This window comes from Triticum dicoccoides, chromosome 5B (genome assembly GCF_002162155.2).
Source record: "Triticum dicoccoides isolate Atlit2015 ecotype Zavitan chromosome 5B, WEW_v2.0, whole genome shotgun sequence".
NCBI lineage: Eukaryota > Viridiplantae > Streptophyta > Magnoliopsida > Poales > Poaceae > Triticum > Triticum dicoccoides.
In genome coordinates, this window is record NC_041389.1 from 273,079,194 (window position 1) to 273,096,274 (window position 17,081).

Consider the following 17,081-nt stretch of genomic DNA (forward strand, 5'->3'; position numbering starts at 1 on the left):
AGACAATTTTTCAAGTTATCTACATGAAGCTCGGCTCGCTTTTAGTGAATATCCACTCTCTTTTTTCAACTTACCCACTGTAAAGAAATATAAGATCATTTAGATCACTAAAGTAGTTATCTAAACGATCTTATATTTCTTTTCTCTTTTTGATGGTAATACGCCATCATGGCATTTTATATTTCATGCTCAAATATGGATTAACGTTTGCCAAAACATTGACAAGAAAATTTGGAGGCTCCGATAGCCAAACAATGGATCGATCACACTCTACCTTGCTAGCCAAAACGTCTGCCCCCATATTGGCCTTTCTAGGACAACAGGGGCGGATCCACATAGGGTCTTGGGTGTACGGATGTACACCCAAAATTTTCTACAAATTTTTTCGTATATAGAGTATAGAGTGGACACATATATCACTTGTGTTATTTTTGGAGCTGCATAAGTAGTATTTCCTCATCCAAATCGAGCACAAGCGTTGCTGGCAGTCGGGATGGTACAAGAACCCAGCGCAGTTGGGGGCATGGATAAGCCGGACAGGATGCATGGCGTCCAAACGCAGTAAAAAGAACTGTTAGGAGAAAAAAATGCTTCTCTGCTAGGACAAAAAAATTTGAACACCTGAAGTTGAATTCCTGGATCCGCCACTGTAGGACAATGATTAATAGTAATAGAAGAAAAATTTCGACTAAGGAAAGAACATTCTTCATAGATGGCAGCTGCCTGTCCTAGCGAGTTACCCCCATTGAGCATTACATAGATCACCTCCATACAATCAGCTTCAAGAATCACGTTATGGCGGCCAATGGTTTTTTTTTTTTGAAAAGGGGGGACTCTCCGGCCTCTGCATCAAAACGATGCATGCGGCCACTTAAATAAATAAAATAGGTTCAACAATGTCATAGAGTCTTGGAACAAAATAAAGGCGAGCTCACATAGAGCCTCGACGCTAAAACAAGAAAAAGTCGTAAAGCCACAACCGGCTGGCAAAATAAAGATAGGAAAACTAATTGTCTATCCTATTACATGACCGCCATCCAAAGCGGTTGAAGATATCCCGCGCTACCATCTTCCACCAGACAGATCCAGTAACCAAATGCTCCCTGGCCTCCGTCGGAGTGAGTAAGGACCACATACGGATCAGCGTCGTAGCATGGAATACAACCAGTAGTGACCTCGACGTCACGAAGCTTGGCCGCCCTCATGGCGCACCGCTGCTGAATGTCGTCCACGTCCGACTGTGCCTGGAGACGGCCACTCACCCGGCGCCCCTCCGACATCGGATCCTGAATCCCTCCAAACGCAATGACCTCCTCCCGAGAGATCGCGGTCGGGGTTCGGCCTCCTACCTCACCCCAACCAGCAGGTCGATCCATCTGCACGGGATCACCCACAGCCTCGCCGGAGAGTGGACCGGCACTCACCAAGATCTCAGACTCCTGGCGCGCCCCGCAGGACGGGGCCGGCAGGAAGGGTGGTGGAGGCAGTACAAGGGCCGCCTGCCCTCGCACCCCACCAAGCACCGGAGAAGCCACCCCCACAGGCGCCGTATGAGGAGAAGGCTCCGAGGCCACCTGCCCCGAGCCCTCTCCCGAAGGCGCCACGAACCGAATGGTAGACGCGACGAGAGAGGAGGTATCCGAGGCCTCCTGCCCCAGACCCCCTCCCAACGAAGAAAAGGACACGGGAGCCACCTGCCCCGAGTCCCCTTCCTCAACAGAAGGGGAGCAACCCGAGGCCGCCTGCCCCAGGGCTCCACCCGACGAGCCGGGCACGACAAGTTGCGTCACCTCCTGAGGAGATACCGTGTGCTGAGCGCGAGGGGGAGTGGCCACCTGCCGACTCACCTCCTCATCCCTCCAGATCGAGATCGAAGAACCCCCAAGATCCCCAGGAATGGTATCCACAGCACCCTCAAACCCCAAAACAGGCAACTCGAGCTCAAAAGCCTCCTTAGACTCGACCCTATCACTCCACAGTCTCAGAGGTGCAGAAGAGGGCTCGAAAGACCCAAATCTCAGAGTCGTCGAAGGCACCGAGGAGGGTGGGGCTGCTCCATCCCCGGTCGTCGCGGTCTCGGACCCCGGCCCCTTGGACAACTGTCGTCCAGAGTCCCCGACCGGCGGCTCCTGCGCTCCCGCGCTGCCATCACCCTCGTGCATATCCACGTCAGACTCATGAGCCGGCGCAACTAGAAGGCTCTCATCCTCAAACTCAATAACCAGATTATAAATCCTGCCTCGATAAGCCCACTTAACCACTTCCGGCACATACTCAATGTTCAAAATACTAACCAGAATCCGAGCAATCTCGTGAATATGGCGGCCAATGGTACCTGCCAAAATCAGGCCATCCTTGAGAGCTCGAGCCTCCGCATTAGCCGCATCTGCTACCCACTGCAGGTCGTTGCTCGACGCGGCGATGAAGAAGCCAGTGACATCTCGGATTACTACCCCAGTCCCACCAGTACCACCATCGTTGTCAAACGCAGCATCGACATTTAACTTGACATAACCTTCCTTCGGTTTCATCCATCCATACCTCATGATGCGTTGGCTACCTTTACTGGATCTAAACGGTCTTATATTTCTTTACAAAGGGAGTATAGTATGAATCTTTCTAAGCTCTGGTACTTTCGAAGACTTATCTTTTGGTGCTTTCTGAGCACTTTGAGTCATTCGTACTTAGAGAACAATTCCTGATTCTACAGTTCGAAATTACCATTTTCTTTGTTCCAGAACTGCTAAGCCTTTGAAACATCATGTGTTTGGATCCCACACTTCCATGTCGTCTCGGTTTGCTTCTTTGTGAGTCACAATATAGAGTCTGGTACCTTCGCTCTTTTTCATGCAGAACTTCAAAGATGTGACTTCCCTTTTTCTGCAATTTCTCGTTTTGAGATTTTGTATGCACTACCGAGTAATTGGTTCTATCTAGTACTTTCAAATTGTTTGCGGAGGAGAGTAGTGATTTGGACGGTGCAATCTCTCGCTCGCCTAAGTTCATTGGGAGTCAAGTGTTGGCCATGGAGCGTGGAGTTTTAAATGTTGTTGCCCTTTCCTCATCTGCGACCATTGAGCAGGTGATGTGTGTGAGTGGCATGGCCATTGTGCCAAGTGTGTTGGCACCTACTCCAAATCCAGATGCTCTCTTCGTGAAGGAACTTTGTGACTTGCTCGCTAGCGTGGAGGTTGCTAGACCTGATTTGGGCAAGTCGATTGCTTGCCTCCTGACGGGGACGCCAATAAGGGGCAAACAAAAGAAGGTGGGCAAATGCAAGAGTGGTGTCATAGGCAAGGCGTCTGTGGCTGCTTGATGGATGATCTTTGGTCTCTCAGCATGTCCTCTTGGATTGGGAGGTACATGATGTCCTGTGTCGAGGCGTTCTTGTCGGGATTCACTTGGCATAGTAGCAGTGTCGGGGTTGTGGATGTTGTGCATTCAGAAAGTTTGGCAAGGGCCGAGTGTGCAGTTGTGGGGTTTCTTGCCATGTGAGTAGTTAGTCCGTGCTCCGTTTGTGTAGGTTTTCGCCCAGTTTTTTTTAAATTAACTAGGCAATTCTCTTCTTCTTAATTAATCGATGAGGCAAAACTTTTTGCCTCCGTTTCAAATAAAGAAATTGTGTTCTATGTTCGGAAAAAAGGTGTTGCATTTTTCATTCGGAGCCATCGCTCAACTTTTCACCTTTCAAGTACTATATTTTCTCTGATTTTGAATGGTGCCTTGGACTTTCAAATTTATTTGAACTGTTTCAATAGTTCCTCAAGTTTTCTCCCGGCACGTCCTAGCCCAATTACTTTTTGCAGTAACGGTCAGATTTTGGACTCTATACATATGCTCTCATACCCATTTGTGGTGTAACGCATCATAACCAACCGACTCTATTCCACCACAAGTCATTCCACTCACCCACTCAACAACCCCTTGCAAGCCGCCCCACACCACTCCATCTCACTACACTAGTATACACTACACTCTTGAATTCCCTACAACTCTAAAAGTATATCAGGTTGCCGCTTAATTAATGAAAAAGCAGGTAGTAAACGTTTAGGATCTGTGACTGCTTCACTATGATGTGTTAAACTTCTCACGTAGCTGTTGTGACGTACAGTATTTCAGAGTGCAATGGGTGAATACATGAAGCAGGCTCCAGCTTTTGCTCCTTGTGATCCAATGCATGACGTTCGGACGATATGTTACACCACCCCCCGACAAACCCACCGAATCTGTTAGCCCATGGGAGAAGATCTAGATGGTGCTTACATCAACTTTGCTCTTGGAAATTTGGAAGGCAGGGGTGATCCAGCTGCCACAGTTGCACTGGATCCCTGACCAGTTGAAGTACCCTAGGCGCGCCCCGCAGTGGATGCACGACAGCTTCCCCTCCAAAGCACCATCTTCTACTGCTTCATCATGAGCAACATCAGATAATGAACAGACTGGTGATATGCTATGGATCAATATACATATATGTGAACGCACTATGTTCCTGCAAGAGATGACTTTACCTGGAGTCATCCACTTTAGAGGCTCAACATACAGAGAAGAGCAATCTTGTTCCTTGTTGTGTGTGTGGCCTTTCCTCTTGTCGTGCCACTCAAAGCTCGAGTTGCCTTCACCAGGAGTGTGGCCGATAACATTGTCCTGTGCAGCAACGATCCTCCTGCATTTCTTGCAGCGGTATGCTGTTTTAAGGGTCTTCTCCTTGCCTGATGATTCCTGGGTAGGATTAGGCTGTCGAGCAACTCCAGGATCGTCTTCAAATACATGGTTCCCTATTTTCTCTCCAACTTTGTAGGACTGACCTGCGACAAGTAATAGGCAAACACTTAATCAGTGTGCTGCTAAGATTGAGAAATATCACTGCTTGATATGATCATTTTCTACAGAATCTATGACAAAGTTGTTTTATTTTCAGCAAGAGCAGCACCCTGCAACCACAAGAATTATAAGGAGCACAAAGGCAAGCATATGATATGAGATGGGGAACCTGACAAAAGGATAGATCTCTCTGCCTCCATTTTTCAAAATAAATGTTGGAAAATGACCAACCTAACAATTTTAAGCGGAAGCGCCGGTATAAAGGACTTGAAGTATCAACCTTGAAACCCATTTCTTCAAACAATTTTAACTGCAAGGTATAGGAAATTCGACTTAATAGAAGAAATCTAGTGAGATATAGTGCGACCAATTCATAATGATAGCTTGCCTGGTCGAGGAAACCATCGTTTGGGCAAACAGACTCATTAATTTCCTTCAAGGACTCTAGTGCTTCTGGAAAAAGAATAAAGTAGTGAATGCCACATGGATTATAAAAGGTTGGATCAGATAATTCAGCAACGTACAAACTAAAGATTAGTGTATTAAAAAATTTGATCCAAAAAAAAAAATTCATACCTTCAAGAGACTTCTGCTCTGTTCTCATTAGATATGCTGTGGTGATGGTAGCACTGCAGCATGATATAAATTCCAAATAGATGTTATATAGTGAACGTGAATGGCATCATTATAAGTGAAAAATACACATTCCCCATTTCTGGCACATCAAATAGGAAGTTATATGTGGAAATTGCAATGCATCCTATAATAATTGGTTACCAAGAGCCATGAGTTGTCAGCTTTCTTACTTGCTAAACATTCTTAAGCTCAAAAACATAAAATCCCATGTGACTAAGAATATCTTTTATACTAGAACTCACTAAACTTATCATTAACTTAGTATAGCAGGATTACAAATAATAAAGAACACCGATAAAAATATGGAATTGCATTAAGCCATATGCACCAGTTAAAACAAGATTTGGCCCCCTTCACAAGAAGATTAAAGTTTCAACTACAAGAAACTTCTGCTTAGCTTGTCGAATTCCATTACAATTGGACATATGTTAGACCGGTGTGACCCTGAGAAGAGGTGGCGCTTCATGGGTTTATCAGCTCTGCAAGTCAGTTTCAACAGCACCTTGCTTGCCTGACAATTCTATGCTAGCCGCAATCCATCACAAGTTGATCGAGAGACATGCTGCAGCCATCTTGCTCCGGCGAGTTAAAAAAAATATCCTCTTGCAAATCATACCCATGGCTCCCCATCGCTAGGGGCAACACTGATAAGCTCATCATAGCCAAAGTATATGGCAAACTGAAGCAACGCCACAGTCACCAACCACATTTCGAAACTCCTCCATCCGCCACCACTCACAACCTAACTCTCAAATGCTTTAGCTGTCAGCGTGTCGTACCGGACTGTGTTCAAACCTCCCACACATAGCCAGGCTAGCACAGATTGGCACCTAGGTAACTCAACAAATACCAACTATCTGCCATGAACTCCCAACGTGGTTCACCATAGGAAACGGTGAAGCCTGCTGGCTTCCTCTGGCCACGCACAAACACATCGATGTGGGACTTCAAGAATACTTTGTTTCGTGTCCACCTCTTCTCACCGGAACAACACCAAAACACCACTCCCCTCTTAAACTGAAGAGGCATGCTGGAGTGTGGAGTCTTAAGGATGAGACGACCGCTTTCTGCTCTCTTAACTAGTACAGTAGCATTTTGCTTTCTGAGAGAAAAAAAAAATGAGATATGCAATGCGGCCTGGAGCTTACAAAATGCCTCAGACTGCCCACAGCCTCAGCAGGTCAGATTTAAAATTTTATTATGCCTGACAGGGGTGCTCCAGATTAGCAGCATCCACCGGTTTTGCGTTGATAGGCATGGTCCCTTTCTTTCTAGCTTAACATCACTATCACCAGCCTTCACCTCTTTGTTCTGGTTGGTGTGCGGGGAAAAAACAGTTCAACAGCGGACAGCCATGCTTATCTTGCAAATGTCTACATCTTTCAGTAGCATAAAATGGACCAGTTTAGATGCAGTAGCAATGTTTTAACTATATGGATTGATCTGTATTGACTAACCTATTCAAAATCAATTTTTAGTCGTGTATTGTCCCACTGACAATGTTATGGTGTTGCTAGAAGGAGGGCACGAGAGGGCCGGCCAAGGGCCTTTCTGCCCACGGCCGAGCAAGAGGGAAGGGATTTCCTTCTTAATTCTTGCTTGATTAGATTGATACATCTCCTTTCTTTATATAGAGAGGTTTACTTGACTCCCAAACAAGGCTTATTTGACCCCTAAGCAAGCGACCCTTATCTCTAATTAACCCTAAGACTAATGGGCCCATTAGGCCCATTACGTACTCTAACACTACACCCCACTTGGACATGCAGCTTGTCCTCGAGCTGCAGCCTAACCAACTTATAACCATGACTCGACGCAACACAAACCTAACACCTAAAAACAAGCCTTTTACATCTCGGCTTGTTTTATTATTCTCAACCTGAAATGGACTGGGACGCTTTATTTTGGACCCCTTAACAAAAAGTGGACAGCATCCACACGTCGGACGTGCACGTGTACAGCGTGTACAGCCACCTGGATCCCCATGGACACCACCTGGACAAAAAGAGTGCATGTGTATGACCACCTGGAAGTGGTCGCAAGAGTGACCAGCAGAGGCACCCTCGCGGCGTCCGATGGCGGAATGCAGTGGTGCTACGCGGTGCGCTGCTATCGGTGACACCATGCCTTCTCCCTGCCGGACGGCTGTTGGTTTGCACCGCACAGGGAAGAGTGGAGGGCTTGCGATGGAGAATGACGAGAAGGGGTGCGCCCCCAGCATACCCGTCGCCCATGGGGGAAACCGCATGCCCAAGATCCCCGACGCAGCGGATGAGATCGAGATCCATTGCTTGCGCAGCGAAGGGCAACTTGGAGGAGCGACGGCTGCAGACCACGCATCTCCCGCACACACCGACGCGCTAGGAGGCCGCGCGCAGCAGCCTGCAGCCTCACCACCGCCGACACGTGGCGGGTAGCGATCCAAGACGGAAGCGGTGACGGCGACGGCGGGGACTGGACTTGGTGGAGCGGGACTCCCGCCGGCGCGGTCGATGCGGGGCCAGAGCTGACCGGCGGTGGCGGCTGCAGCTGCAGCGGAGCGCCGGGCGCGGCGGAGGCCGCGAGGAGCGGCGGCTGCCACTGCATCTAGGGCTGGGCGGTGGTGGCGATAGATGGCAGCTGCAGCGGCTGCTGCAGTGGCTTGGCGAGCGCGGCGATGGGTGCTGCAGGCGCGTTGGGAGCCGGCGCCGGCCACCTAAAAAGCACGGACACGGGGACGGAAAGACGGGGATACGCATACGGGGATACGGGATACGGCATTTTTCAGAAACAGCCATTCGGGGATACGGCGAGTATATATAAAATAAAATAAAAATATGCCATGTAATATAGAGTTAAGACAGAAAATTAATGAGAAAGAAATCAAAATAGAGAATCCTGCCCCATTTGATGTCTCTTTTTATCAAGTCCTTGATTGATCCTCATCCCCCCATGCCATGCAACCTAACATCAAGCAGTACAAGGAGCAAGTATTCATCAATCATCATTCAAGTTCAACAGCAGCACAAGCATTCAACTAGCAACTAGCAAACATGACATGGGTAGCAACAGGCAACAGCAAGTCAGCAGCAGCGGCAGCAGGCCGGCAGCACAAGCATTGAAATAGCAGCATGATTACTACAATCATTCAAAGAGCAGCAAGCACACCATCCATTAGTTCAATGGAAGGAATCAGAATAAAAGAGATGAAGAAGTTGAGGAGAGGCTGCTGGGTTTGGAGATTGGGGAGGGTTACCTGCCGTTGGGAGGAGAGGCTGCTGCCTGCTGGTGCTGTGGGGTAGCAGTCGCCGGTCGAGTGCAGGTGTCGCCGCCGGCGGCGGCGTTGAGTCCAGGCGGCGGTGGCTTCGATCCAGGAGGTGGCGGCTTCGATCCAGGAGAGGCTGCTACCTGGGAGCACATCGCTTTTGTGTGGAAGAGATGCGTGCGACTCATGTAAAACATAGGGTTTCGTTTTGGGCCTGTTATTGGGCCAGGCCGTATCCCAACCGTGTCACGGACGTATCCCACCGTATCCCCTCATTTTTTTCTTTATTTTTAATCGAAAATCAGGGGATACTGGGGGACACGCGTATCCTGCCGTATCCCGCCGTGTCCCCGTGTACGGCTGTATCAGAACGGCAGATCGGCAATTCCTGCCGTGTCCATGCTTTCTAGCCGGCCACTGCGGCCACTGCGGGGTGGCGGGCGGCGAGTACCACGGCAGGGCCAGCGGCCCGACGGCGACGGTCGGCGGCAGGGGCGGCGGCGGCCCGTAGGGGCTGGCCAGGTACAGCCGGATCCCCTGGACGGCTGTGACGAGGTCGTTGAGGACCCCGGTGATCTCCTCCGGGGTGTAGGCGGCGGCCGGTGGTGCGGTGGAGGGCGCCGGCATCTGGGCGGTGGCGGCGCCGGAGGATGCGACCAGCGGCGCGGACGAGGAGGGCAACGGCGCGATGTAGATGGCCAGCGGCGCGGTGGTGATGGTCGGCAGCGGAAGCGACGGGGTGGGCGGCGGCAAAAACATGATCGGAACTGAGCTACCTGATACCAAATTGTTATGGTGTTGCTAGAAGGAGGGCACGAGAGGGCCGGCCAAGGCATTTTTGCCCACGGCCGAGCAAGAGGGAAGGGATTTCCTTCTTAATTCTTGCTTGATTAGATTGATACATCTCCTCTCTTTATACAAAGAGGTTTACTTGACTCCCAAACAAGGCTTACTTGACCCCTAAGCAAGCGACCCTTATCTCTAATTAACCCTAAGACTAATGGGCCCATTAGGCCCATTACGTACTCTAACAGACAAACACTTCTGTACAAACAGTCCACATGCTTGTTATACAAGACACATTTGAGAAAGCAGTATGAGATAATAGGCATTAACCAAAATGCCACACTTAACCATCAGTTTCTTCTCTAAAAATTTCTATTAGCCTAGTAGTTCAGCACTCCAGCTAGTTATACCCGGTAAAGGGGGGTTAGTATGTTCCCTTGCAAGGACATAAGGCATGTTTGGTTGGCTTCCACACTTTGCCATACTAACTTTGGCCACAAGTGTGGGGACCAGTTTGGCCACCACAAAAACTATGGCATGCCACACTTATGGCACAAAAGTGTGGTAAAGAGTGGAGGGCAACCAAATATGCCCTAATGCTGATAAATGTGTGTGTGTGCCGAGTGAGACGTGTAGTTGAAAAAAAAAGCTATTAACTGTGTATTTAGCCAAAAATAAGATGTGTATTTTCTATTCAGCAAAATACACAGTGTTTAGCTAAGTGTCCAGCTACTAGTTTTATTTACAGTTATTGCGAGTGTTCACGACATGTCCCTCCCATACACATGCATACATAAACAGGATTGGAACATAATCGCCATAGCAAGTGGACATTTTAATCCACATTTACCAGATGTAGCCAGTTGGAGCACCACACAAACAGAAATTTTACAGAACAAACTGATAAGTTAGATGGCAGATTATTGATGATGATAGCAACGTATCATAAACTTCTCCTTGATCAGGCATTTAGACTGAGACAGTAAAAACAAGGGGCTCATGTAAGAAACAAGAGATCGATTGATTCAGGCTTGATGTCCCTTGGGATCACCTTGCCGTCTATTTATATTGCATAGATCGATCAGAGATCGGTTACATGATAGGACACGACCAGAGATCATATACAGACTAGGAAACGGCTTAAGGCCCGTATACAACATGGACTCTACGTCCTGTACACATACCTATTCTAACACATACCCTCAATCATAACTTGTCTATAAGTTAAGATTGCGCTTGAATACTTCTAACTGTCTAGTAGCAAGTGCTTTGGTGAAGCCATCCGCTACCTGGTCGCCGGAGGGAATAAATCTGATCTCAAGAAGCTTGTCTGCAACTCTCTCTCTAACAAAGTGATAATCAACCTCAATATGTTTAGTCCGAGCATGAAATATTGGGTTAGACGAGAGATATGTTGCTCCAAGATTGTCACACCACAGACATGCGGCCCTAGGCTGATTGACTCTGAGCTCCTTGAGAAGTGTTTGGATCCAAATGATCTCAGACGTTGCATTGACTAGGGATTTGTACTCCACTTCAGTGCTTGACCTTGACACCGTTGCCTGCTTTCGTGCACTCCAAGAAACAAGATTGTCACCAAAATATACAGCAAAACCACCGGTGGATCTACGATCATCAGGACTACCAGCCCAGTCTGCATCTGAGAAGGCACTGACAAGAGTAGACTTGGAATTTGTAATTTTTAGTCCTACTCCAACCGTACCTCTAACATATCGCAGAATTCTCTTAACTGCAGTCCAATGTACGCTAGTGGGTGAATGAAGAAACTGACAAACTTTGTTCACAGCAAAAGCAATATCTGGTCTTGTCAAGGTCAAGTACTGCAATGCTCCCACTATACTTCTATATCTGGTTCCATCATCATCACTGAGCCGGTCACCGTCTTCAATTGATAATTTTTCTGAAACTGAGAGTGGTGTATCCGATGGCTTGCAGTGTTGCATTGCAACTCGCTTCAGAAGGTCATTAGCATATTTCTCCTGTGTCAACAATATCCCATTATCTTTCCTTTTCACCTCAATGCCAAGAAAATAATGGAGATTTCCCAAATCTTTAAGAGCAAAATCACGTTGCAGATCTTTGAGCAAGGCGCTAACTACAGAATCGGACGAACTTGCGACTATGATGTCATCCACATAAATAAGAAGGTACATTGTAAGCCCACCTTGATTTATGAAGAACAATGATGTGTCCGCCCGCGAAGAGGAAAATCCTAGAGCCATTAGTTTTGAGCTGAGTCTAGAAAACCATGCTCGAGGAGCCTGTTTCAGGCCATAGAGAGCTTTATCCAATTTACATACATGTTGTCTCCTAGTCGGATCTTCATACCCTGGAGGTTGCCTCATATACACAGTCTCTTCTAGAACACCATGGAGAAACGCGTTCTTCACATCTAGTTGACGAAGGCTCCAATTGTTGGACACAGCTAAGGCAAGAATCAACCGAATTGTTGCTGCTTTCACAACTGGACTAAATGTGTCTTCTTAATCAATCCCATATCTTTGTTTGAATCCTTTTGCAACCAGTCGTGCTTTGTATCTGTCAATCTCTCCATCAGCTTTCCTTTTTATTTTGTAGACCCACTTGCAATCTACTCCCTCCGTCCCAAAATTCTTGTCTTAGATTTGTCCAAATACGGATGTATCAAGTCACGTTTTAGTATTAGGTACATCCGTATCTAGACAAATCTAAGACAAGAATTTTGGGACAGAGGGAGTATAATATTTGCACCCTTCTGAGCAGGAACAAGGTGCCAAGTATTATTTTTCATCAATGCCTAATATTCCTCATCCATAGCTTCCTTCCAATTTTTATCCTGAAGAGCTTCGGTGATACTGCTTGGTTCACCTGTCGTGCACACATTGCACCACCTAACTCGTCCATCTGTAATTACCTTGGGTCTGAAAATATTGTTGTGTGAATGTGTAACAGCACCATCTAGAACAGAGGGCAGTTGTACAGGTTGGACAATTTCCTGGACAGAAGAAGCCACAGAAGATCCAACCTCTTCATCCGAGGAGGACTGATCAGCGCATGATTCTGAGGGCATACGTGCAGGAGATGCACCTGCCCCACGATTCCCATGCATGGGCATGCTCGGTTGGGCATGGGATGGGTTGGCCCCATGCACAATACGTGGCTGCTGGTGACTGGGCGTGGGCGCCTGGTTTTCCAGCCTGCCTGCAGAGGGATAGGATCCCGCAGCTGCAGGTTCTGCAGGCGCGCGCGATCCCGATGTTGTAGGTTCAGACGTGCGCGATCTCGTCGGTGATCCCCTGCAGTCTACCTCGCTCTCTGTGCCATGTGCTTACACATAAAATCATTGCCACCGGAGACACTTTGCATCAAATTTGGCTGACATTTTTCCTGTTCCTGAGTATTGTCAACACAACCATCAGGTTCATTAGTAGGATTATTCACATGAGCATGCAAATCATCACCCCCTTGATCAGTACTCGTAGGGTTTTGAAGGTTAGAAGGTAAAAGAAGAATCTCGGCTCTAAGACGGGCTCCGGCATTGGGATGTAGTTGGGCAAAAGGGAAAACAGATTCATCAAAAACGACATCACGGGAGATATATATACGGCCAGAGGAAATATCAAGACACTTGTATCCTTTGTGTTTGTTACTATAGCCTAGGAAAGCACACCGAATAGAGTGGAAAGCTAATTTTCGAGTGTTATATGGTCGAAGATTGGGCCAACATGCACAACCAAAAACACGAAGAGAAGAATAATCAGTTTTTTCATCAAAGAGTCGTTCAAGGGGAGAAAGCATATTGATGACCCGACTAGGAACACGATTAATAAGATAGACAGCGGAAAGAAATGCTTCATCCCAGAACTTAAGAGGCATAGAGGCATGAGCAAGCAATGCAAGTCCAACCTCAACAATATGACGATGCTTTCTCTCGGCGGAACCGTTTTGTTGGTGTGCATGTGGACATGAAACATGATGAGTAATGCCGATACGTTGAAAAAAGGAGTTGAGTTTGTGGTACTCACCACCCCAGTGAGTTTGCATAGCTATGATTTTGGTGTTAAAAAGTCGCTCAACTAAATGTTGAAAATCATGAAAGCATTGAAACACATCGGACTTGTTCCGTAAGAGATATATCCAAGTAAATTTACTATAATCATCGATGAAGCTTACATAATACTTATTTCGACTAACAGACTCGGGTGCTTGACCCCAAACATCAGAAAATACTAGCTCTAAAGGAGCACTAGATATACTTGAAGACCTAGGATACGGAAGTTGATGACTTTTAGCCTTTTGACAAGAATCACACACGGACTCACTAGTAGACTCAACGGAACATGGTAAATTATACTTCTTAAGGACTTGTTTGACTATTGGAGAGGCTGGATGACCAAGTCGATCATGCCATCTTGTTAGAGACGGCCTTGAAGCACCAAAAACTTGAATACCGGAGGAAGGAGGTGAGCGAGGCGATTTCAATGGATAAAGACCACGCTCACATGGGCCGTGCAGAAGAATTTCCTTCGTTGTTGGGTCCTTAATGAAAAAAGAACGAGGGTGAATTTCCACAATAGTATTGTTATCAGAAGCAAAACGACTAGCAGAAACTAGGCTTTTGGTGGCTTGGGGAACATGACGTATGTCGTTAAGATGAAAATTTCGAGTATGATCAAAAGAATTAACGACTACATGACCAATGTGACTAATAGGCATACCTGCACCATTAGCTGTATGAACTTGTTCAAGACCGTTGTAGCGAGTACGTGTTGTCAGCTTGTCGAGCTCCCCTGTAATATGATCAGTTGCTCCGGTATCAAAGTACCAATTTGAGTCGACTCCATATGAAGTAGTGGCTGCTCCACCATATCTCTCTTCAGTGACATAATTTGGGTCAAAACGATACCAGCACTTATGAGCTGGATGCCCAACCTTACCACAAATCTGGCAAGTAGGCCTTTCACCGCGGGGAAGGTTCGCTCCTCCTCCTGGTCCTGGTCGTCCTCCACCGCGATTATTGTGGGAGTAGCTGTTGTTCCCGTGGTTGTAGTTGTTGCCGTAGTTGTTGTTGTTGTAGCCTCCGCGGTTGTTGTTGCCGTAGCCACCGCGGTTCCCGCCACCATTTTTTTGCCTCCACGACTTCCTTTGCCATGTCCTCCTCGTGCAGCAAGATTTGCCGACGAATTATACTGTTGTGACCCAGAATTTTGTGACTCCAGGCGCGCTTCAAAGGCAATGAACTGAGCATAAATTTCACTCAAGGAATAGGCATCGGTTCTGGCGGCAATGGATGAGACAAAAGGATTATATTCTGCATCCAATCCAGCAAGGATTTGAGAGATGAGATCATCGTCTTCCATCTTCTTTCCTGCTGCTGTAAGTTCGTCCGCAATGCCCCGCATCTTCGTGAAGTACGCGGTGGCGGTCATCTCGTTCTTCCGAGTGCCAGCGAACAGGGTCCGAAGTTGGATAATTCGTGACCGAGAGACAGAGGAGTACATCTCCTCAAGGGCTGACCAGACCTGCGCGGATGTCTTCATGGAGACGACTTGAGTCAGAACTTCAAGCGACAGAGAGGTCAGTAGCGAGCCAAGAACCTGCTGATCTTGGGCTATCCAGCGAGCGTACTCGGGGTTGGGCACCGTCTCGGTGCCAGAATTGTCGGCCTTCTGGACTTCAAGAGTCTTGGCCGGAGCTTCGAGCGTTCCGTCGAGATATCCGTCTAGCTGTGCGCCACGGATCGGGGGCAGGACCGTCGCCTTCCAAAGAAGGAAGTTGTCGCGCCCAAGTTTCTCGCGGGAGTTGTCGCCGAGGGTCGTCATGGGCTGGGCGGCTGAGGAAGAAGCTCCTGAGGATACGCTGAAGGGAACGAGAGACATCTAGATGTGATGAAGAAGAGAAAGCTCTGTTACCATGTAAGAAACAAGAGATCGATTGATTCAGGCTTGATGTCCCTTGGGATCACCTTGCCGTCTATTTATATTGCATAGATCGATCAGAGATCGGTTACACGATAGGACACGACCAGAGATCATATACAGACTAGGAAACGGCTTAAGGCCCGTATACAACATGGACTCTACGTCCTGTACACATATCTATTCTAACAGCTCACAGAACAACGTAAGCAATCGGAATCAGGTGTTGATAAGCAAGCGTACCTCCTGGAGACCCCCGCGAAGCAATGCACGAGCACGTTGCCCGCCTTCCTCCCCTCGTCGATAAAATCGAGGCACGGCTCGAGGTGGTCGAGCAGGTTCTCCTCCTCCGTGTCCTTGAGCGGCACGGCCATCCGCGTCACCCTTAGCCCTTCCCCGGTCCTTTCCACCACCCGCATCAGCCGCCCTGGGGCCACCGCCGAGGGCGCTCCGTCCTCCCCGGCGACCACGCGGCGGGCCTCCTCTGTTGGTAAGGAGAGGCCCGGGCGGTAGTCGGTGAAGAAGATGGAGGCGGAGCTGACGACGGACAGGACGTGGGTGATGTATGTGCCGTCCGGGAGGGAGGCGGTGAGGGCCGCGATGGCGTCGTTGATGTCGCCGAAGTAGAGGTGGTCGCGGACGAGGTCCGGCATGGCGGGCGGGACAGGGGCGTCGCGGGAGGTGGCGGCCATGGGGGGCGGTGCGGACGGGGAGGACGAAACCCTACAAGCGGAGGGTTTGGGGCACTTGGGGGTTGCCCTGCTGCTGCTCCCTGCTGTTTTCGCTGAGCTCTCACGCGGTTGCAGAATTACTTTTGAAACAGAAATTGCAGTTCGAAATTGCAGAGTTTAGTCAAACTAGTCCTGAATGACCAGGACTCAAATGAGTCAACGACTCAACGTGGTGACACTCGGCAGGACATTCGTTGGACCTGGCCATGGGCAGCCCGGCCCGGTCGGCCCGACCCGACCCGGCCCAACCTTGTCCATGGCCGGACTCGGGCCTAGATTTTGAGCCTGAAGCCTGGGCCGGGCCGGGCCCGGACCCACCATATTAGCACTTTAACAAAAAGGCCCGCCCGAGGGCCGGCGGTCTTTTACACTGGCGGGCCGGGCTTGGGCCTGATTTTTAGGCCTGACGCCTGGGCCGGGCCAGATCCGGGCCTGGGTTTTTTTCATCGGACTTGATTAGGCTCGGCCCAGCCCAAGGGGCCAGGTATATTCGCTTGGTAGTACTGCATATTATTTTAGTACTTTTCTCACTCACGCGCTTGGGAAAGTTCAAAATGGACGAGACCAACTCTAACTCATGACCACAAGATGTTCGGCGACGTTCGGGATAAATGGACATAAATTGCGGCCCAACACGCAGGAGTGGACGAACAAACGTTTGTTTTTTGTCCCTCGCCGACTCATTCCCGACCCGTGTTTGCATCGAAATGGACAACGTGCGGATGGGCGGAATGTGTGCCCTTGTCCTTCCCTGGCCCGCCCGTCGGGGACACAGACACTCCTTTTTTCTCTTCCCCACCCCTGCGCCCCCACCCCCCGCACCGGCCATAGCCGCCGCCCATTTTCCCGGGTTGCATCCTCGCTGTTCACCCTAACCTTGTCCTCTCTTACCACGCCGACGACACACACCCGATAGATCTGCGGTCGCCGCCGTTGTCACTGGAT

The 17,081-nt window shown here is 48.7% G+C and overlaps 1 protein-coding gene and 1 non-coding gene across 2 annotated transcripts; both read right to left on the reverse strand.

Moving 5' to 3' along the window:
- Positions 1–3,709: 3,709 nt before the first annotated feature.
- On the reverse strand, positions 3,710–16,170 carry LOC119308378 (dual specificity protein phosphatase 12-like). The gene is made up of 6 exons (XM_037584504.1): positions 15,649–16,170; positions 5,398–5,450; positions 5,210–5,274; positions 5,053–5,131; positions 4,509–4,805; positions 3,710–4,403 (listed from the first exon to the last, which is right to left on the reverse strand). The coding sequence occupies exons 1-6, from the start codon at positions 16,095–16,097 to the stop codon at positions 4,249–4,251; spliced, it is 1,098 nt and encodes a 365-aa protein (XP_037440401.1). The 5' UTR covers positions 16,098–16,170; the 3' UTR covers positions 3,710–4,248.
- Positions 14,722–14,850, reverse strand: LOC119313339. Its single transcript, XR_005151673.1, has one exon. It is a non-coding gene; the product is annotated as a small nucleolar RNA Z247 (small nucleolar RNA).
- Positions 16,171–17,081: the final 911 nt, after the last annotated feature.